General features: G+C 42.2%; 2 protein-coding genes across 2 annotated transcripts in view; one reads left to right on the top strand and one right to left on the bottom strand.

The window, feature by feature from the left end:
- Positions 1-2,731, top strand: part of stab1 (stabilin 1) — a 57,032-nt gene extending 54,301 nt beyond the window's left edge. Inside the window, exon 70 of the mRNA XM_028405253.1 lies at positions 2,542-2,731. Within this exon, the coding sequence (XP_028261054.1) occupies positions 2,542-2,610 (69 nt within the window). The 3' untranslated portion in view covers positions 2,611-2,731. The remainder of the gene's footprint in view (positions 1-2,541) is intronic.
- Positions 2,732-10,396: 7,665 nt separating this feature from the next.
- Positions 10,397-23,048, bottom strand: ccdc71 (coiled-coil domain containing 71). Its single transcript, XM_028407243.1, has 2 exons — positions 22,916-23,048; positions 10,397-13,112 (listed from the first exon to the last, which is right to left on the bottom strand). The coding sequence occupies exon 2, from the start codon at positions 13,100-13,102 to the stop codon at positions 12,029-12,031; it is 1,074 nt and encodes a 357-aa protein (XP_028263044.1). The 5' UTR covers positions 13,103-13,112; positions 22,916-23,048; the 3' UTR covers positions 10,397-12,028.
- Positions 23,049-24,063: the final 1,015 nt, after the last annotated feature.

The raw sequence follows: 24,063 nt of genomic DNA, 5'->3' as shown, positions 1-24,063 counted from the left end.
TTTCTCCATGTGAGGACTTGTTGAAATGCGTGTGTCTCTCTCTCAATGCCCTGCAGCTGTACCACTTAAGTTAAGAGGAATTCAAGATGCAACAATATGCTAAAAATGTAGTGATTTACGCTGGCGCGACTAATGTTTTTTTCTTCTTCGTTACGCATTTTTTTGGCTGGTGCGACTAATAGTCCGGAAAATACAGTACTCTAAACATCTGAAAGAGAAGATGTTCTCCTACTGGTTAATAAACTCTGTAACAATTCTAGTCATGTTTGCCATGGGGGCTCGGATTGTCTAGTTTACTGTTATCTCATTCTTTTCTTATTGACCCCAAACCCGATTCCTGCTGTTGCATTGAGTGTAGAGGAAACCAGCTGTGCAGCAACTTCCTGTTTTTTTTTTTAACTTGTGTTGGTTTAAAGGGAAGGTCAGAGGCAACCGGTGGTTCACTGGGCTGCAACTGGATCACAACAAAGGAAATTAGGATTCAGGTTCTTTGTGTTACAGATAACACAGGATAACATCAGAGCCGCCTACAATGTAAAAACAAAGTGCAATAAGTAGAATAGTCCATGAAGTGCAATCCGTTAAACCTTATACCATTTGGCTCAGCAGCTTGGCAACAGACAGCAGAGATATAGAAGTTATTGTCCATATAAAAAATGTGCAGCAGAATGTTTAATGTGGTCTAAATACTGCAGCAATGCAGCACACAGTTAATGCAGTTGTGTGTATGTGATGGGCTGGGTGTAGATTGTAAGAATGTTCAGTTAGCCGTTCAGTCTCACAGCACTGGGATAGAGGCTGTGGGCCTAGAGGTAGTGCTGCTAAAAGGGCAGCGTAGACAGTGCCGATATCTGGGAGGTTAGTCCCGATGATTTCCCTCCATGGCCTTACCACCCTCTGGAGTGCCTGCTGCTCAGCTAACCTCTCAATGGCACAGTGGTAGAAGTTCACCAGGAGCTGCTTAGGACGTCTGGCTCTTCCCAGTTTCCTCAGATAGAAGAGGCGCTGTCGTCCCTTCCTACAGCTCAGGTAGTGTTAATGCCCCAGGACAGGTATTCAGTCACAGTCACATGTCAGACAGGGACTATATGGTACATACTGCAGACAAAAGAAAGAACGTCCAGCTGTGTCATTTGAACTTGATAAAGCTTTGTCATGTTGTTCATTCTGGTTAAGTGGAAGAAGATTGGGCTTCCACAGATAGTCCAACTCCAATCCCTTGTGTTGGCCCATCTGTACCCATCCTGTTTCTCCAAAACAGAACCACTTAGCTCAGTCTGTACATTAGTGGTCTTGCACTTTGTTCACACGTCTTTGTTTTCAGATACACTATCTCGCACAACCATGATGTAGAGGTGGCGGATGCTCCGCCAATCAAACAGCGCTCCTATAGGATCCCTGTAGAAAAGCATAAGAAAATAGAAAGAGTACATGTTGGAAACCAGCGTACTCTAGCTGGGCCTCTTCCCCTGTCAGCTGGGTCTGGTTTTGTACAGACTTCAGAAAGGTCAATGCAGTCATCACAGATGATTGCCAATGCCACACATTGAGGCTTGCATTGATCAGGTGGGAAGTCCAAAACTTGTCCAAAACGATGTGGTGGTTCATAGCGAAACATGGGAGGATCATATTTTTACATTTGACAGCGGTATTTGAACCCTTGGCAGAAGCAATTGAAACGGCAACCTAGCTAAGTGTGACTTGTCTAAAGCTACGTTTGATTTTGGAAAGTTTTAGGCCATGCTGTGGTGGCTCCCTTAACAAACCTCTTGAGGGAAAAAAATACTATTGTTTGGTCTTTTGGGACCTTGAAGCGGGACCATTGTTGGGGATGTGCGCAGAGAAAAAAGTGGTTCAAAAAAGGATTGAAAGAAGCCACGTGTTTAAACAAAAAAAAAAGGTTTATGAGCGTTTGGGGTTGTTTATGAGCCTGGTGGGTACCTCCCACATTCGACCTTAAATAAAACCAGTCAGTCAGAACACAGCGGTTGAACAGCATATAGAGTTCAGTGAAACATGTAGAATAGATGTGGTTAATGTTGCAATAAATTCTGGACCTGTAGGAGACACACTGTGTGGAGGGCACTCAGATGTCTCGTCTCTCAGCAGTGGACACATTCCTGCTCTATCAGACAACTGAGTGATTTCACCTTGTTGTCAGTAGTCTGACCTCACTGCTGCCAGAGCCGCAGAATCAAGCAGTGGATACACAGTTCTAGTCTGCTGTGGCTGTAAGAATGTCTGTTAAGTATTAAATTTATTATTCAACAGACATGTGATGTCATGCTATGGTAGAAGTACGCCTATAATTTATCAGAGTAAAATAATATTTTTCTAGATTTTCCACAGAAATCTCAAACTGGGCCATATATATTGTTATAAATCTGATCAAGTGATGAAAATTATTCCTAAACTGTACATTTTTGGGTCCTATAGTGTCGTAGGGACTTATGGACAGGACATTCAGACAGTGGAGCTTCGAGCTTAACCCACTAGAATTTCAGATTATAGGTTATATTTCATTTTTTTCTTTCCTTGCAGGACACCAGTCAGGAGGTGGAGACAGCAGAACCAGCGCAGCCTCCAAACATTCTGGACCTGGACCAGTAAAACCAGCAGAACTAGTCTTTACAAACAACAATAAATGAACAGACTTCACCATAATTTAGATTTTTTTTTTAACATTTCATCTGAATCCAAATGTAAAAATAAAAGACAACAAGTTGCTAAATATACAGTCTCTGGTAATTCTGTGTCAAAACTGTTCACCACTTAAACTAAAAAGCCTTATGTCATTTCTGTCTCTGGTTGCATGTTTACAATTCACTGCTGCTGTCTGTGGCGCATGCGCAAACACACAAGCAGACACGTGCACACATACAGGTCAGGTGAGCACGCCCCCACCAGCAGATAGACAGCATGTGTTGTTTTGCTCACCGTTGTTCATGACATGCTATTAGACTGAACTCCATTGACCCCCGTCAACCCCCCCGCCCCCAAAGAAGCTAGATTAATGCAACGTACCGCCTCACTGGAGCAGCTGCACTTCCTTCAAACTGTTTACTGTGACTTAAAATCACAACCTCTGAGAAGAACTTCATCCATCTGCCTGTCTGCTGCCTTCTGATCATAAATCCTGAATGTGAGACTCTGAATGTGTCGAGTCTGCAAGAAGACAGTTTAACAACATTTACAGACAGCGTGGAGGAAATCTCTGCAGGCTCGTCTCACACCAGTGATGCCACCGGCCGCCACAGAGCGCTCAGACAGATGGACACCTGATGTCATCATGGCTGAATCTGGCGTACAGGAAAATAAAACTTGCACTGAAGATGTTTGGAGCTACATCAATGTCTGACTCTTCTGAACAAATTCAGAAGGCTGAAGCAAGGCGTCTGGACTTGCAGAGTTTTCTTTCACTGCTCATCCGACAGCTTCATCAGTTATGTTTCCAAATTCCCAGGAGGTTTCACTCCAAGTCACATGTGCCCGGCAAGAACAAAGGGCTGTCAACCGGTCCCACCACCACAGCCCCTCTCTAGTCTCATAAGTCATTAGCCAGTATTCAGCCAGTCGTTAGACACACCAGACAGTTAGTCATACCAGCACAGGTAAATATGGAGACATTTAGTGCTATTGTTGGTGAGTTTCACACAGATCCACCCACTGAGGTCCGCCACCAAATAAACAATTTCACCCTGGGATTAATAAAGTATTCTTATTCTGATTCTGAACTGATGAAGCTGCTTGGATGAGCCTTGCTTCAATCTTCTGAATGAAACAGACCTGGATGACTGAGAATCTTCATCAACATACTGTGCTATATGTTCACAAACTGACTAATTAAAAACATTGTAGGAGTAAAGAAGTTAACAATTCTGTATAAGTCTAGAAGACAATGTGAAGCACAAACAAGGTGCACCGTTCCCACAAAGTTGCAGCTTCAGGGCAGCAACGTTATTTAAAGTTAGGAACAAAAATCTCCAGAAAAATCGGACACTTCCTCACCTACATAAAATCTTTCACAGCATCGTCTCCAAAATGCCTCCTTCAGTAACAACAGAACACAGACATCTGCAAATATAGTTTTGTTGGCTGAAGTACGCAAAAATTATGACATGGCAGTGTGGCGTTGTCAGTGCTGCAACACAAAACGGACAACACACTGGCATAAACAAAAACAGACATTAACTCCTAGTGGATGTTTTCTGTCTGTCTTGAGCTGCCACCACCTCTTGCTGTCCTTAAAATTTCCAATAATACATTGATATCTATCTATCTAAATGAAGGTGCACGTTTAAAATATTTCTATGATAACATTGTCTCAATGACAGGAAAGAACCTGGAGCTCCAATCCCCAGATTCGTGTCACAAGCATGGCTTCTAATCAACGAATAATTAATGGGAACGTCTACAAGCTGTAATCATTGGTCAGTTTTTTTTCCCTGATGCTGTTTTAATAGGAAAAAAGCATCACTTCGTGATGTGTTCTGGGCTTTTTCTTTGCTGCCAGATCTGATGTTTACATCAAAACCAGACTCTGCTTGAGTCTTCGGCCTGGTTGTCTTTGATGTGTCTGTCTCTCACTGTCTCTTCCATTCCCACTTCTGTTTTTCCTCATGGCAGTCTAAACAGATCAACTGTTTTGTTTACACAGCCAGCGGATTTCTTTTCCTCGACGTGTGTTTTCTGCGTGAAAGCAGCCATGTTTTTAATGAGGAGGAGGAACCTTGTCTCCCCGGCTCCTGCGTTTGACCATCCTCCCAGAAGAAGACATCGTTGTTATTCTGCTGCGCCTACATCTGGCTCCGACTGAAAAACCCCAAATGCTTCCTCCCTCTCTCTCTGAAGACCTTCACTTTAAATAGCTTTCTGCCTCTGCTACCAACATTCAAGACATAAAAAACAGCTTGACCTCCTCCCTCTGCTGCCAGACAGTTCATTGGTCTGACAGAGCAGAAGGCAGTGCGCACACGGTAAACAAAGCAGAGTAATTACACGTTCACGTCAAACTGGTACTAGAATATCGGTGACGAGGTAACCTTTCCAAAATGGAGAGCGCGCTGTGGAGGTTACTGTTCCGGCTGTTTCTCTTCCTGCTGAGCTCCCCCCTCCCCCCAACACACAAAGAGCACTGGCTGCAGAGCGGAGCAGCTTGGAAACGCTTTCGCCTGAAAAGCGACGCTGCGGGGGGATAAAGGGTGGGGGAGGTGAAGACCAGAAACCCTGACCTCCATTGCCGCAGGCCGGCTGGCTTTTTGCCGTGGCTGCAGAATCCATTTTACACCCACCATTGTCGGTTCACAGCTGACCTTCTGACTGACGAAACCAGTCGGACTCGGGTCTGATGTTCCGACAATGCTCGTCCATGTCGGAGTGACAGCTGATTTTGGTAAGAAAAAAATAAGTCGTCTCGTTGAGCTCAGGTATCTTCTTGTGTAGCAACTGAACTGGAGTATAAAATCATCAAGAAACAAAGCAGATATGTCAAAAACTAGATACTCAAGTGACCGCTAAACTGGCTCTAAAAACAATTCAACCACCAAGACCTCCATGTCAAAGAAGAACCTGTGTATGGAGAAAATCTTTGTACAACATAACCAACTTAATCCTTCATATGCAACCCTTCACCTCTGACTGTATTTAGAGAAACCAGGACTCAGTCTGGCAAGTTCATCCATATTAATTTACAGTCTATGAGACAATCTGGCATCCACCCTTACTTTTCAGTCGCAAAGCACCACTACTGACGCCCAGCAAGACACACACAGCTGCCGCACCAAGCAAAGATCTGTGGAAAGAAGTATGATGTCCAACAGGAACCTTCAGTCCAGAAGAAGCACTGAAACCACACCACCCTGATCTGGCTACACCCACTTAAACCCTCATCACACATGGGTGGGTTTTTTTCCTTTGTAGGCTCCAACAGAAAGCACAAAGCATTAACTCCCTGGAGGCCTCCAGGTGTAGCTGCTTCAGATTTCTGAAAAATCCTCGGGGATGGAGTCACTGCCAACACCCCAGGAAATCAATGATGACAGATTTCAAGGGTGTGATCTCCTCTGAGAGAACGTGTAAACGGACTCAGACTGTTTGGCGGAATCACAGGCTGAACAAACAAAAAAATCCACACGGATAAACTATTCAGTTGACGATTACAGCCTCATTACATCCCCCAGATAAACATGTTACACGATGCCCATATTAGAACAATGATACGTTTTTCATTTTGTTTTTCATTTTACCTGAACACCACCACACTGAATTTAAGTTGAAACACAAAAGATGTGAGCAAAGTGATTTTCTGCTTTAATTCAAGGGCTTTGACTAAACTTTAAACATTTAATAATTACAGACATTTTCATACATATTCACTAGGGGTGGAATGGTTCACAAACTCCACGGTTCGGTTCGTATAATGTTCTGACATCACAGTTTCTTCTCTCTGCTTCTCTCCAGATTAAGCGAGAGAGTTGCCAAGTTGCTAACACTTTACATTACTTGCATTACACACATGCCCTGAACTGGGACACATCTACCGAACGGTTCGTATTTTTTTCCTGAACCGTCCCATGCCTTAATACACACACATTTTTGGTGGCTCACATATATTGGAATAATAGGCTAGGCCAACTAGATGCTGCATGACCAGATGTGGCGTGTTTCTATGTTACTCCATGACTAATCCAGCAGAATAAAGTCCTGGAGGTGGTTCTGAATGTCTTTGGTAGGTGTTCACTGGACCTCCTAACATGAAATCTAAAGATTTTTCTAAGCAAGTGAAGGAGGCCAGCAAGGAACACCGGGGATGGCAACATTCTTCAAAAGAAACTGACAACTTTAGTAACAAGAAAAGACCTGGAAGACCACAGGAGACAAGTGAAGTGTATGACCACAGGTTTCTGTCCATGGTGAAGAACTCTTCCTAATATCTAGCACTCTATTCTAGAGGAAGCAGCCATGTCACCGCCAAAGTTTACAATCGAGCAACGGCTGTGTGAATGTAAATACAGAGGCCTGACAACATGGTGCAGATCACTGGTCACACAAGAACAGAAAGACCAGATTAGACTTTGCCAGAAATCACACAAGAAAAATCCAGCCAGTTCTGGAAGAAGATAATTTGGACTGAAACATGGATGAACCTGAATGACCCCGGAAGGAAAAGAACAGCTCATGATCCAAAGCACATCTTCAGTCAGACATGGTGGAGACATACATGGTCATGTATGTCTGCCACTGGAACAGGGTCACTGCAGTGTATTGATGATGTGACAGAAGGATGAATTCTGGAGTGTATAGATCTATACTCTCTGCTCCGGATGCCGCTTCATATTACAAGTGGATGATGACCCAAAACAAACAGCGACAGCTATCCAAATGGTTATCCATGAACTAGAATATTCCTAACAGGTCAAATCAGTCAGCTGATCTCAGTCCAACAGAGCTGCTGTCCACATACTGAAGACTGAAGGCAGAAACAGCCACAAACGAGCAGCAGCGAAAGGCAGCTGTAACAAAGGCCTGGCAAAGCATCTCACAGGAAGAAACTCAGCATGTGACCATGTCCAAGAGTTCCAGACTTCAGGCCGCCATTGACTGCAAAACATTCTCATCCAAGTATTAAAGGCAATTCTTAAGTTCAAAGTGTCATCATGTTGGTTTGTTCCATTATATATGACCAACCAATGTATTCAGGCAGAAAGTGCTGACAGCTTGAGTGGTTTATTTTAATGTGGTGGTGTACAGAAAAGAAGTGCCAAAAAGAAAACTTGTCCTGTGAGGCCCGTTGTCAACTGACTGACACTGCACCTGCAGCAGCCAGTCACCTAAATGTCTGTGATTTAAAAATAAGCTGTTATGGATAAGGTTTAGGTAAGGGGTTGTTTGTGTTTAGGACTTATCACTATAACATTTCACATGAAAAAAAGTATTTTCTTCTCCCGCTGCCGTTTTCAGTTACCATGGTAACAAGCCAAAGAAAAATGCTCAAATACATACAACTATTAATTTGGCAAAAGAGGCCATGCTGATGTATGAACACCAGGACTGATGTGATTGGTTGAAGTTGGTCTGACATGAAAGACAGATGGTTCGTCCAATCACAAGCCAAGCATTTTTTTGTACCTTCTCCAAACTGTTTCCAAGGATGACTTCACATTCATCCAATCAAGTTCAATTGAGTTCAATCAATTGTTCGATCATAGACTTACAAAGGGAGCTAGTGTTGAGCATCTTTGGGTCAGTCTTAGAGAGTAGAAACCAAACCAAACCAAACCTGTGTTGTAAACACAATGCAAGTACACTGATAATTACAACATCTGTTATTTATCAAGTAAAATCGGCCACAAATATGTTTTTTTGTTTCCATCAGCTTCTGTATTGTCCGTTCAATCAAGTGAGGAAGTCGTTGCTAGCGCTTGCAGCTGGGCGGTGCTACCCTCTCCCATGATTATAAAAATCCTCAGTCCAGATACTACAGATCACCATGGCAACAGCAGAGGAAATAAGAGGCCTGTCTACTATTTCCTCTGCTAGAATACGAGTTCCTAAATCATATGGTGAATTTGACATGTTTGTCAAAACGGTAAAAGCTGCAGCAGCAAAGGGAAGAAAACTGAGCTCAAGTCCATGTGTAAGTTTAGCATTTAAAGCATCACTATGGAGTTTTTGGAGACATTGCTCGCGGGGTCAATTCGCTCATTTTCTTAGTTTAATTCAAATAAACCTTCACTGCGGGCCGGAGCTATGACAACAGTCTCCTTCAGCTCTGAAGTTCCCAGCCCGCGCATGCGCGCACACTCAAAATACACACAACCCGGAAGACAACCCACACCTGCTTAACTGCTGCTAATCACAACGATCAATGTCAGAACTCAATGAAAAAATGTGAAACTACAAAACTACATAACTCAACAATACAACATTTCTCTCAGGCCGTTACAATACGTAACATTATCAACACACCTGAGTCTAAAACACGTCCCATAGTAACATTTCCCCAGACAGCGAACAAACGTGTCATATCAACATAAACTCTTTTAGGGTTTATTCGCAAATACAGTGAATGCAGACAGTACTAACCTGTTAACCAGGTAAACAGCCACGAAATTAAAAGTGTATTTAAGCAGTTTATTAATGATATTACCTTATTTTAGCCGGCTTCCATTCACAAGAATCGCGGAACCATTGACGTCGTCTGTCCGACGCGGTTCGGCTACACAGGCTATTAATCCTTGTTCGCGCTCTTGCTCTCCCATTTTCTTTTCGTGGTCTCCTCAGACATCACTTTTACTTTCTTTGCTTTGTTCGCAGCTTCAATCATGACATTGAACTTTTCTTCTTCTTCTTCTTGTGAATTTCCGGCAGAGTGGAAGCCCATTGGCACTTTGCTGCCTCTCTTTAGCGTCGCTACCAACCAAGCGGCAACCTCCGGGGCTCAGACTGGAAACCCATGCGGAAGTGTCAAAACGTGTAATTCACGCCGCAACCACTGGGGGGCTGGCTCCAGAAATGAGTCATTTCCCGTAGTCTCCCATGTTAAAATGGCCACCTTCACAGCAGAAATAAACATGTATTCAGCTCGGTACAAAAACCATTCTGGTCTCAACTGATAAGTTCTCTTCTAGTGTGAATTGTAATTATATTCAGACTTAAAATTATGCATACTTGTGGGAGTTGCCGCTTTGAGTGACAGGCGGTTTCCTGCCTGTTGATGTGTTAACAGTTGAATGAGTAGGAACAAATTTGGAAGTAGCATCTAAAATATTTATGAAGTTTGAAGTACCCTCACTCACAAACTTTTTTAGGCAAGAAAAAATAATAATACCACAATATCACAAATCAATAAAGTCTGTCTCAACTCGTATGGTTGCACAGATACTATAAAATATTGTAAAGATTTTATAGTATATTATACATCACCAAAAACATATTCAATTATTTTAAAAAAAAAGCTTTGCAGAAGTGTGTACTGATGTTGGTGATGAATGTCAGAGAAAAGAAAACTTTTTCTGAACAGTTTTATTGAACAAAAATGTTTTCAAAGATCATGTAGGAAATACAATATTATACAAGTGTTGCACAAACGGGACTAACAGAAAGATCTAGAAAAAGGACATGAACATGACTGCGTACAGACTGAATGGAGAGGCAGTGCAGAGAAACAAAGACTCACCCAAACAAACATGTAAAAGTCTAAACATGAAGCTGGTCTCAGTTTAAACACAGGGACAGAATTTTAAAATCATAGAAAAACCATTTCCACATCAAATGAGATTGATTCTGTGCTCCATCGTGTCCTTTAACAGCTTCACAGCATTTAAACATAAAACTGATGTTTTTGTAATTTGTTGTTTGGTTGCATTGGATCTGGAATTGAAGACTCAGTTTTTCGTTTTTTTAGCAAATTAAAAGGCAGCTATACATAAAAAATAAAGTGTTCACTTGCTGACTTCTTCTGAAGCTTTTATCTGCACTGAATGCTTTTACAATCTGTAAAAGCAACAGAGAAGCAAGCAATCTAGAGGTTACGATATTTTTCTTGTTTCGTTTTTGTTCTTGAGTGACGGCACTCGTCACAAAACGCATTTGTCTTTTGGAATGTGGTGGTTTTGAGGGGATGACACAGAAGAGTGTCACAGATGATGACATGAAATGGATTCAGATGGTTCCCCACAGTAGAAAACCTTTTTGAAAGCACAGAAGGCAGTTTGGTGTGCTCATCCCAACCTGCAGTGGCGAGCAGCACCGTCACTCCCTCCCAGGAAGTCTCAGCTCCTAAAATGCGACAATCTGAACAAAAAGAAGAGAAACCGGACGACATTCTTATTCTCATCTTTTCATTCAGCACCAACACTGCAGTTAGCACCTGTAGCAAAAACCCAGTGTGGATTCAAGGAAACCAAGTTATTTAAAAACACGCCACAGCAAATAAGAACATTAATGACTTTAGTGACCATAACCAGGCAACAATGTCACAGTGTCAAAGTGCATTTCTTTAGCTGAGGAGTTCAAAACTATAACGATCTAAAGGAGCAATTCAACTCAGCAGAGTAGAGCATGAATGAGAAAACTAATCAGGAAACCCCTCTGCAGTTGATGTTAACAAACTCCACTGTAAATAAATAATGACCCAGAAACCATGTCTGCATTTTTTCTGGCGAAAGCTCTTTTCTGGCGAACTCCACCAGAGCCGCATCATGAAATGGAAGCATTTTAGAAAAAGGCTAAGGTTCCAATAACACTTTCTGAAATTTCAGATATGAGTGGAACTGAATTTTAAATATGAAAGATTTCTTACATTTTCTACAACCACTGGTTTTGGCAGTTGTTTTTACAGATTCATGTTTTGTCATTGTTTGAATACTCCCTAAACACTCAAAACAAAATGCACGTCTTTCATTTCCATTTGTAGATTCACTGAACCAAAGGAACACTTTGTGAAGAACTTAATATTTCTCTTTCTGGGTCACATGGGAAGACAAACACTTTCCCCTCCTTTTAGTTTAAGTTTGTTTGTTTTGCTGAAACCAATCTCATCTGCTTGACTCGAGAATCTTGCCCTGCTGACCAACCTGCCATCTGCAGAATGACAGCGTCATCTGAAGCACTACAAGTAAGATATACTTATTTTTAACAACTTGTGATATACTTCAAATGAGGTTTAAATACTCTTTAAATAATTTCGACCCAGCACCTTGAAAAAAAGGGCAAAAAAATTCACACAACAGTGACTCAATCAGTAGCAAGACAACTCAATGCAGAACGTTTGGTTGAAGTGTTGTGATAAAAATGTACCAGCATTTGGCCAATAGTCTTTTTCCATCTGGCTAAGGTAAAGCAGCACCGTTCTTTAAATGCCAATCAACTGCAGATGCCCCCGTCAGTAACCAGAACTCCCATAAAATCTCTTTTATGTCCAATCCCCAGTAGTGAACACGCCGTCTGCTGTGAACACTCAGCAGCTACAGAATGGAAAACACTAATGACTGCTAAGAGAAACAATGTATGAGTTTGGTTGGAACAGTCATTTATTCTGATATCTGAAGTCTCTCAGCACATGGTTGAGAGGTTGGATTTGAATCACTGGAGAAAGATTGACCTGTAAGATCTTCTGCGCTTTTCTGCAGGCCTCAGCCACAGAGCGAGAGTCATCTACCTTTATCACTTTCCCTCTAAAACTATTCTTGTCCTTCCAGCTACTTCTCTGCCGGGTTGCATTGTTTATTTCCTTGAGGCCCGGAACGTCATGGTGGAGGCCATTGCTCCTCCAGCCTTTGCTGGTCAGCTCTGTGTGAGTCTGTGGGAACGCCCGGCCATTAGCGTAGAAGACCGGTGCCGAATCTCCGATGAGTGCACCGTCCAGTCGGATGGGGCAGGACAAGCTCTTCTGGCTGAACAAGGCCACAGCTTTGGTGGGCACCCCGCCACCATTCTGAGAAGGCTGCGAAGGTATTCCTGAAAGCATTGGAGGGTGCTGTTGCCGTGAAATGGCAACAGAGGGCGCCTCAGAGGATGAGTCCCAAGTAGTGTGGATCTGCAGTCGAGCCGTGTGGAAGCCAGACATACCTTCAATGTTGGTCAGTCTGAGGCATGGCTTCATATTCGCCGGCGACATCTCTGCAGTCCGGATGGGCGTCCTACTGCAGGTAATGGTGTAGTGGTCCACCAACAGGTCTGGAGGACGGACCCCTTGAATCCTGGGGCTGTTTCTCTCTGAGGTGCTCCAGGATGGGTGGACCTCCCTCTTCCTGGTTACCGGCCTCTTACCCCTCCTCTTGGCCATGGGTCTGACGCTCCTGTTGGCAGCCTTCCGCATGTCTTCAGTCAGGGGTTGGGTTGTACAGGAGCGATAGCGGTATACCTCTTTGCTACGCAGCACAGTGGGCTTGTGGCCTTCTTCGCTGAGGTCCTGCAGGAAGGTGAGAAGCTCTTCCGTGCTCGAAATGTCATGAGACATCGGACTGAGGATCTTCAGAGCATCCAGGAGGACATTATGCCCTGCTGAGGAGATCCGGGCCCAAGAGTGAACAGCCCGCCGCTCCTCACTCGCAAATGCCATTGGCCGGCTGACCACGGGACCTCGTGCCGCGTCAGCCATGTTTGGAGTCCTATCAAGGAAAAAGGACAAGTATTTAGTTTAAAAGAACCTTGGAGAGGAACTTAAAAAAGGCAACAAAATTATGGCTATTCACCCATTTCTGTCTTAGGTTTTCTAGTACCTGTTATATATTTGCAGAGATGAGAGTTGATCTGAGCCAGAATTGACAATATAAAAACAGGAAAGAGAATGCGTGTAAACAACGGATAATATCTGTAAATGTCATTGTTTCTATGTAGTGTTTGGAATTATTGTTTCTAATTCATGAATTCATTTAATGGTGGAAAACGAATGGTGTCTTGCCAGGAGTAGGGTCACTGTAATTTTATGTTCATTGGAACAAGCAAATTCTTACTGGAATAAAAAAATATAGGCTGCTTGGTGACAGAAACATCACAAAAACTAACTAGTAATCGGACTCTAAATACAATACCTACAAAGAGTGGAAACGACCATTAGACAATACATTGTCAGAAGAGAATCCATTTTTGCACAATATTTTGAGAGATGTGCTAATATTTAGCATCAGAACAGCACTGGACAAAATCAATGGATCAGATGTTGGAAAAAATTGTGATCCTTTCATCCCCAAAACAAATTTTTCACTAAAGTGAAAAAAAAACATGCCGTAGAGCAAGATAATTGTGAGAAACCAGCAACACCCATCACATCAACAGTAGGTAGTGCTATTGCTGCGATCACTGCTTATGGGGCAGACTGCATGATCATTTTAATATTTTTTGGGGGGGACAATTACAGAGGTTTTATTCATGTAGGGATTAGTTTATATCCAAACGGTAGCATGATTTCAAAATGGTGACATGTGCAACTAAAAAACTAAAAGAAACTAGAAAAAGGCATTTCCTGAAGAAAATGCAAGTTTGATTGCTGCAGCTGAAGCATTGCTTTGAATGCTGATGTGAAGGATTGCTCTGAATTGCTGGAGAATCAGAGCAATTGTGTCATCCTGTCACCATTCTTCTGTATGTTTTTGGCGCAGCGTATCTTCCGCATACATTGACCGATTTCAACCATTCAACTATCAAAATGTTCATCTCACAGAGGACATTCCGGGTCAACTTCAATTTTTTTTCAAAAAATGTCAAGCTACAGACTTCATTTTAGTCTTAAAATGCTCATTAGATGCTGCTCTATCAAACTTGTATTCAGAATTTTCTAATTCGGAATCGTTTCCGCATGCCAGGCTCTCAAAGTTGTAGTGGTTTTTGAGGTCTCCTCTGCTGTTACCATGGTGACAGGCTGACACACAGAGGCATACACAGAGGCATACAAAGCTCTGAATTGCTCTGATTCTCCAGCAATTCAGAGCAATCCTTCACACCAGCATTCAAAGCAATGCTTCAGCTGCAGCAATCAAATTTGCATTTTCTTCAGGAAATGCCCTTTTCTAGTTTTAAACCATGATAAGCTCTGCTCAGTTCTGGCAGCTCCAATCTTTGACCTCATGACCTCGTTATCCAGATGAGAGCTGTTCTACAGCTGAGCTCACTGTGAGATGTTTCCATAAAAGAGCCATGTAAATATAAAATGTTGATGTGAATGATACCGCTGCAGCTGTGAACACACAACCTACAGATTTTTTTTACATGGTAGATTAATGCTTGGGGGGAAGCTAGTTAACTGTCAGCAGCAGAGTAATCAGACACCTCACATAGAGACCAGCAGACACAAATACAAAGAACCTAAGCCTCTGCATCTGCAGAGAGGACGACCCCAGCTGGCTCGTTATGTGGCGCTGATGAGCAGAAGCCCCTGCAACCTTCTCCCAGTTCAGCACCTGTTTTCCACCTTTACACTCTTTATCTGAATGAGCCTCGTGAGCTGCTATGGCAACCAGGGCCCGTGGGAGAGGGAACAACGCCCAGGGAGGAGAGTCTCAATATTTGGTTTCTGTATCTCATTTTCTGCAGTGAAAACAAAACTACTGACCAGATGACCAGTTATTATTCTACCAATAACCAATCGGTCCAATCATGAATATAATTGCAGACTCGTTGTTGGTATCCATATAAATGGGTTGTCAGCCATTTTAGCTATTACATCATGTTAACATAGCAGTGTCTTTGGTGCTTAGACCTGGGTCTACAAACGAGGCAATCAGACACATTGATGTAAGTCTTCTTGTTTATGGTGTCAAACATACAAATATCAATGGTAGTAGTTGCAAGCAATTGTACAGTTTGTAAAATATGCCTTAGATTGTCCTTATGTGTACAAAGGAGAGGAGTTAGCTGTTAACATGGCCTGTGCAGTCAGCCAGATTGAATTAACAATGAATGGCTGAAAAGGAAGCTATCAGTTACCAGGAATTTTTAAGTGTGAATTTTGCCATATTTAGAAAAATAAAAAGTCGTTGTTCAATCAAACAGTAGCTCTTCTATTTCTTTTCCCCTGTAACAGCCAGTGCTACCAAGACCTGTCACTACTTGCTACCTGACAGTTACTCATGTCAATATTTTCTGGCCCAATACATTTGGCTTGTGACAGATCCAATTTCACTGCAAGAAATCGTACAAAGACTGAGTACTGAGTTATTTTTATAGATAATTCCAGGCAGAAGGTTTGATATAGGCCCCTTTTAAATAGAAATTACCACATGTAATCTAAAGCGACCCTGTAATTGCCACTTGGACTTTATTGCAAAGACAGGTCACTGAATTCAATGAAACACATGGCTAACATAAACAAACAGTACTAAACTAAGTTGTTCCACATTCAGCTGGAAGAACCACAGCAATTACAGTCTATGACTGATGGTGATTTTAGCACCTCATTCACACATGACTGATGAAGAGGTTGACCAGGTGCCCTGAAAAGTGAGCATCCATGTGGTAATTTTCCACCTCATATCATACTGCAGTCAGTGCCTACTGCATTGAATATCATGGTGAGTAAATTAGTCAATTGTGTATGTATCCATTTTTTGTTCGAGAACAGCCTTTACTTTTAAAAGAGTATGAGGCATATCTCCAGAAGGAATCCTAGCCTGTTCCTCTATTACAAATCTTTCAAGCTCCTCCAGGTTTGATTACCTCCTGGTATGACCCTGGTCTTTAGTACACTCGGCAGACTTTCAATGTGTTTTTACTTTGTGCACGCCAAGCAATGCTGTACACTTTGCCCTACTGGAGAAGATCTTCATTAGATGACACAACTAAGACCAAGTTTAGCTGGCGACCACTTTAGATTTTCTTTTAAAAGAAAAGCCAACATCTCCATGACCAAAGGGCTGACAGTAAACACAAAAGTTATAGCAACTTCCTGGTTTGTGTAAAATCAGCAAACTTTAAAACCATGCCCTGGCCACACTGTAATACTTTTGAAAGAGTTTTGGAAAGCATCTATTCCCTATTGTGTCACAAGTCGGGTGCATCTTGGGGTGACACGTGTACTCTGATTTTCATGGTCAAACCAGCCAGAGGTAGTGATGTTACATCTGACACTGAAGCCCTGAGGCATGTATTGAGTAAAAGGGGCGTGTCCAAATGAAGCCTGTGTTGAAGCCAGTATCATTTGTCAGAATATCACGTGACCAACAGAAAACGAGGCCCAGTTTCTCTGCAATCACTTGACTGCCTCGTTTTTGTGATTCGACTATTTGAATTTCTGAAAAAGGCTCACGTGTTTAGCGTGATTGTAATGAAAATGGAGCTATCAAAAAGAAAAGGTTGTCAGCAGTTTGCAATATTGCATATAAATATTAAATAAAGCACAGATTCAGGGTAGATTTATTTTGTTTCTTTATATATTTACAATGCCTCATACAGTCTGATAAACCTTAGAACACATTTTAGTTGGATTGCTTTTCATCAAATGACCAGCAGATGTCTCAGTACTCCCAAATGAGCTGTTAAATGGGGCTTCGTTTCATCAGCCTTTCAGCGAAGCAATTGTACCAAAAGATTCGATACGCTGGTGGGGCTTTATTATAACATCACTAGCCAGAGGAGCTGTGCAGTCATTGTTGCATGTGCATTTCAAACATTGTTACAGTGCATTAAGACAAACAAATATGCATGTTTGGCAAGTTTTTGAGCGACCATGGTTTTATCTCTGCAAAGGATCGAGTGAGTAAAGAAAAACAATGTTCATCAATCCGTCTGCTTGTCAGTTGTGTTTTTATCTCATTCATTTTTGTGTCTTTAGCCTATTTAGACCTATTCTATTCTATTCTATTCTACTTTTGATGTTGGTTTAGCAATGGGGGAAAAAAACAGCAAAAATCTTTGAGAAAATGCCACCACAAATCATCGAAAATCAAAAATCAAAAATCACCGAAACATTGTGTGTGACTTGAGTTGGGTTATGGTCCAGTGTTCTTGGAAGCAGAATCGATAGTTTGATAGGGATGGGCGAAAGCTCAGTCTCCTGACAGCCTGCATCACCTTACTCCTGTAGTAGAGTTGTGATGAGACCCAACACAGATGTGTCAAGTGTCCCTAAATTTAATGGAGAGGTTGGTACTGTATATTGGAGTGCAGTCATGGCTTACCAGGGTGAAGAGAAGGGTTGAGCACACATCCCTGGAGGCCCCCTGTGCTCACGCCCTTGCAATCTGTTACATGACTTGTTTTTAGAGATTTTTTGTTTTTGATAACAAAAGAACTAAATTTCCTTTATTTGGATTTGTAGAGTCCAAACTCTTTAGAGATGGTTGTGTAAACTTTTCCAGCCTGGTGAGCAGCAAAAATTGCTTGAGGTATGAGGTCCTAAGAAATGTCCTTTGATTATGATATTGGTTGAAACTGTCTGAAACAAATGGTTATCCTTGAGGTTCACATATTTTTGCCACTTTTGGGTACTATAAAAAAACAAAATACCATGAGTTACTGTCAAGTATTTCTACAGAACAAAAAACGAACCTATATTGAACAGATGCCTAATCTAGGTCTATTGTTGACTGAGGTGAAAAATCTTGTGCCGCTAGACTGTTGGATTGTTTCTGATAAATTGAGTTGTCTTGTTTACAGATTTCAGTCCTTTTTGTACAGATCCTCCCAGTAAGCAGGCACCCTCATGTTCATTCACACAATATAATGCAGAATCATCTAGCCAGACAGAACAGGTGGTTAAAAAACATGTCCTTAGCCAGTCCCACCACCACAGCTCCCGTTAGACAGACCTGAGCTTCAACAGACAGTCAGGTATGTATTAAGCCATTTGGAGCTATTGTCATTTGAATTTCACACCAATCCACTCACCGAGGTCCTCAACAACAGGGATAGAAACTGGGAAACAGGGATAGAAAGCGTTATAAGGGGGCTCCCTTATAGTTCATCCTAGCCCCACTATTGTTTTAGGCCTCCACTGGTGGAGCTTAATGTGATTCAAGGTAAAAAAAGAAAATATTGCTTATAGTCACCTGAGTAAAGACAGCAGAAAATCAGCTGAAGCTCTATATGGCCCCCCTTCTCAAAAGGTTGTTCCATACTCTACGAGAACAGAGAACTCGCTCCACTCGTTTAGGGAAGAGGGCGTATAGCATGACAATAGATAGAAGATTAGTATAGCTGACTGTGTGAGTTTAATTCTGTGAATGTGTGGATGACTGTCTGCAATAATACATCCCGCCTCCCGGTGTTTAATGTGCGTTGAGCCACTGTAACGCTGTGCTCAATACTGGGATAAATTATCGCCACCTTTTGGACAGACACCCTGCTCTGTGCGCCGTGTTTCTCCTTCCAGGAGCTGTTCGCCAGCTGCTCATCTAAACTGTCCATCGTCGTTGTGCTTCCTCCTTCTGTGTGTGTGTTCTGCACCTGAAGACACTGTTGCGCTTCTCCACATTCATCACGCCCACAATAAATTCCGAACAATCCCAGCATGGTTGACGCACAGCCTTGAGAGAGAGAGAGCTGCACAACGGGCGGTCCGAGCCATTTTTGATGTCCCTTCGTGCTGCCTACACCTACGCTGATAAAACAAGGCTTACAGTATGTTACCAATAGGGGTGGGCGATATGGCAAAAATTTTAATGATAACATCACGATCTTGATTTTATTTATTTGTTTTTACATTGACACTAATTTGCATGTTTCCGTGTAAACTTCTCAAAAATTATAAGTAGATTTTAAAGGCAAACAACTCTGATAACGTGCACTCAGTATTAGTTTTCAATAAACATGAACATTTAAATAGCAATTACAGAACAAATTTTTTTATTTCAAATAGGTTAAAAAAAAGACTAATGTAGTTCTGTAAAGTTTTATTCAACAGTAATTTAAACAGACTGAAGTGTGCCTCCTAAGGTTAAACAATAAATACAGTATTGAGACTTAAGTAACTCCTAAAGTTCAATGTGATTTAGAACAAATGATCAAACTTTAATGGGAATCATATCTAAGAAAATAAAACGGAGCTGCTGCTGTCAGCTCTGTCCACCGTTTACTAGAGTCCTCATATGGAGCCTCTTCATCAAATGCCTGCGTTATTGTTTTTGTGACGTCATTAGCTGTTGCCTCTGTCTGCATCTGATGTACACACGCGGCCCTCCCACTGCACACACACAGGTTTAGAAGAGCTGCTGAGGACAGAAACAGCAGCGAACCTGAATATAAGGAGCTGGTAATGTTCAGAGAGGTGGGCGCGTACGTGCTCGTAGCATTATGATACATTCGTATACATGCGGCCCTTCCACTGCGACACACATCGCGCGCACACACACACAGGCTTAGAAGACGCGCCGCTGCCGGCAGAAACAGTACCGAACATAAAGGTGGAGTTCGTTTTAGGGACCAGTTGCTCCGTTCTCTTTTCGTTTTCAGCCGTAGCTTCCTAACAGGGAGGCTGTCATTGGTTGGTCGTGTTCACATTATAGCGCACTGAGAGTTGGATGATTGAAAAAACTCACGCGTCTGCGCTAACATAGAACTGCAATTAATAGAACGTGCTCTATGGACGATAAAACGATCTGTCCGTTCTGGTAGATCGCCGATACATTCAAATCCTTCGCGATCATTTATCGTCAAAACGCACACCCCTAGTTACCAGACATTGGAAATCAAAGTAGAATGGAGGTCATGGACTGTATCATGGCAGTTATTAATGACTCACAGGGATTACACAATTATGATTCAATCATTATCGTCTTTGATTAGCAAAGTCCTGTTGATTTGTTTCACAATAGACATTGTGCAAGAAAGCACAACAATTGTTAAGCACGCTAGAAAATAAATGCAGACAGGCCACCTTAACAGAAAATTTTATGGTATTTCCTTGCACAGGAGATGGAAATTTCAGAAATACAATCATGTTGTTCAAAAACAGTCAGTAGTAGGAACACCACTGCTCAAGTATATCCCAAACAGATGCAAAAGGTTCATCCTAATGAGTTGCCAAAAGCAGTCTGGACATGAGGTATTAGCAAAACCAGAACACAATTTCATTTCTTTTTCATTTCTATATAGCACCAGATCATTACAGAAGACATTTAAGATAACCTTTCCTATAAAACAGGTCTACACCTTGTTCTTTTAATAAACAAACTAAACAGCTCATTCATGGCAGCATGTCATTTCTGTCTGCGCTGCTGTCTGCGCACAGATGCCCGATATACGTACACACACAGACACGTGCACAGACAAATACACACCGTCAGACAGAGAACGTGTGTTGCTTTGTCCACCGTTGCTCATTACATGCTAGTTGGCAACACTCGTCTCCATGCTGTGGTAAAAATGCCTCCCTGTATTACTTGATGCACATGTCCAGAACTGAACAGGACACGCGCCCCGAACCGAAATACGTGTACCGAACGGTTCAGATTTTTTTCCTGAACTGCCCCACCGTTACTAGCTAGCTAGCAAACATCAGCTACGCTGAGTTTCCTCTACAGCAAACATCACTCTTTCCTCATAACACAGTCAAAGTGTGCAACACAAGCCAACGAGGAATTAACAAGCTTGGTATTCATAAATGACATGTAATGTTACAGAGTAACCAATAAATGTACAGTTGAAGAATGTCTAAAGCAACCAAAGCTTCCAGTGAGACACACCCATATGTTCCATGTGCCAGAGTACAGACAACTGAGATTCCTGGTGACTACACAGTCTATCATAAATTACACAACTCTTTCAGACTGACTTTCAAAATAGTCTGAAATGGACAATAACATTTTGTGGGGTTTGTAGAGGACAGAAAAAAGTTATTCTTTATCCAATGATTGTGTGACTGAACAAACATTGTGTCATGTAATAAACAAGCGGCAACCTCCAGGGGTCAGACTTGAAGCCCATGCGGAAGTGTCAAAACCTGTAGTTCACGACGCAACCACTGGGGGGCTGGCTCCAGAAGTGAATCATTTCCCATAGACTCCCATGTTAAAATGGCCAACTTCACAGCAGAAATGAACACACACATACAGCCTGGTACAAAAAAAATCATTCTGGTCTCAAATGATAAGTTCTCTTTTAGTATCAATTGTACAGGGGGTGAATTTTTTTTTTTTTACACCTAATTTGTTTTAATTACATTTGGACTTAGCTTTAAGTGACAGCACAAGTTTCCTGACCCTGCGATTGCCTGTACCCCTAAACTCCCCCTCTTTGTCCATATTTGGAGTGGCGGTGGTCAGAGCATCCCGGAGCCTACCACGAACCTCAAAATGACTCTTCAAAAACAAACGGGTGACGTCATGGAAGCTCTGTCCATAGTTTTCTACTGTCAATGGTAATAAATAGGAAAGTTGTAGTAACGCAGCTGGACCAAAGCACCTAGGGGGAAAGCTCCCTACCCAGAGAGCAAGCTTCCAAAAAGATTACCGACCAGGCTTGCCAAGTTGGTTCTCCCAAATCAACAGTCTAAAGATACTACTTATTTACCAAATATGAAACACACAACGATACTAGCTGGTCCTTTTCACATAATTGAGCTATCAAAGCACCTGTTTTAGTGGCCCTACTGCTAAGATTGCATTTCTCTCTAATAAAAAACATACAATACAGTTAGAGCCAGGCTCAACGTTGATTTTTAAAGCGTAACATCTGGGCTATTTTTGAATTAGACAAACAAAGCAACATGCGGAAGCAAAAAAAAAACACGGCAAAACCGCAAAAGCAATGGAGAAAACTGACTGGCGACAATGTAAGGCTTTGATGGTTTCGATGCATCGAATCGGGCGGTATTATTGAGTCATTACATCACACACAGGATCCTACAGCACAACAGGAATACAGCTATTTACAAAAGGTTGATCGGGTCCTTCTTGTGTACAACAGCACAACCTAGCACCAGTTCCTGCAGTCAACCAAAAAAGGTGATTTCACCACATTGTTAGCTTCTGACTGACCCTATATGTCCCACCTTCTGGTCTACAGCTAAATTAAAGTTAAAGATAATAAAATAGTGTCATCATTTTGAAGAAAATAAGTCAGAAACGCTAAAAACAGACTAGCCTAAATAAGATTATAGCTACAATGCGTGCGCGAACAAACGTCGCGCTGCAGCTCTCCAGCGCCCCCTTCTTGAACGCAAACAGGACTAATTGCAAAAGACGCCATATGGTTCGTTTACGTAGCAGCCGGATGGAGGCTCATTAACAACTTTCAGCGCTCTGGCGAAAGATGTCGCCATTTTTTTTACGGACTTGTGAACTGCCAGCTACATGCTTTGCTCGCCAAACACTAAGCAATCTTTCTTCTGTCTGAACCGCTACTGAGTTGTAGAGGTTCTCTTGGCGCCAGCCGCCCGGCCTGGCCTCTGCTCGCCAGATGCTGCCCGACGTATTTGTTGAGTCAGGGAAGTAAAGAATACCAACAACAATGAAAGAGCCCCGGAAAAAGGCGGAATTACCTTTTAACGGCGCTGTCTCGGCATCCTCCGGTCGCCGCTGACGCTCCACGGTAAAATGGCTGCAACAACAGCGGTGTGGATGACAGACCAGTGAAGAGAGGCGGAGGCTGCCGGGGAGAGAGGAGAGGAGGCGGGCTCTGTTAACCCCGCCGAGGGGTGGGGGTTGGGAACAAGTGACTGAAAAATAATCTTTGGTTTAACCTAAAGCAAAAAAAATCCACAGAAAACTAAAGAAACTCAAATCATTGTTGCCATTTTATAGCACAAAATGATTCGCGCTATATACATACATTCGCGTATGTGACGGCCCTGTGGGGCGGGGCTTAATTCCTATTTTTGTGTTTCTGGCTTCACTTGAAGAGCCAACAAACATGGCGGCCGGAACGCTACAGTTGCAAAATAGCCGTTATGCACGCAGGAACGTGACGTCATGAACGTTCCGCTGAAAGGTCGGGATGCATGCAAACATCCGGTAGTTTCTCTGAAAATGAATAATTCCGGCCCCGGAAATAATGTATTATAACAAGAAATGCAAATTATAATTTTTTTTATAAAATTAAAAAATTATAAAATATAACTGAAAACAAAGCAACGTCTATGCTAATGCTGCAGCACACGCTAATGTTGTGACCAATTTGACATTATAACAAATTTGTGTATTTTTAATAGTTTAGTAAGGTATCGTGTTCCTGCTCGATTTACTTTGTTGTGTGTCTGAATCCAAAAGTACTGGTAACTGGTCGCATATTTAAAATACATCTACTAAAGCTAAACGCTAACATCCTGGTGGAAAACTAGCTTAGCTTGTTAGCATTCACATTTGCCTGCCTAGTGCGGTCAGCTATTATAATTGGTTAGCTTCTACATTTTGGTGGCTAGGTGGCAGCCATTATAGACATAGCCCCCAATGCACTCTTATGCAAACCTAAATGTTTTGTTACATATGTGCAGCAAACAGCAGCTCTTATTGCACTGGCTGTCTGGCAGCAGGCTTGGTCAGCTCTTGTAGTTTGGTAGCACTCACATTTTAAGAGGCTAGCTGGCAGTTAGGTTGATCAATTATTATGTTTTAGTTGTCAGCAAACCAAATGCAAGCAGGGGCTCATGAACCAAGAGTCCATTAAGCAGTAGTTATTATATTTGGTTAC

Source organism: Parambassis ranga, chromosome 5 (assembly GCF_900634625.1).
Source record: "Parambassis ranga chromosome 5, fParRan2.1, whole genome shotgun sequence".
In the NCBI taxonomy this organism is placed as follows: domain Eukaryota; kingdom Metazoa; phylum Chordata; class Actinopteri; family Ambassidae; genus Parambassis; species Parambassis ranga.
The sequence above is the reverse complement of the archived record's forward strand: the minus strand, read 5'-3'. Positions and strand labels throughout refer to the sequence as shown.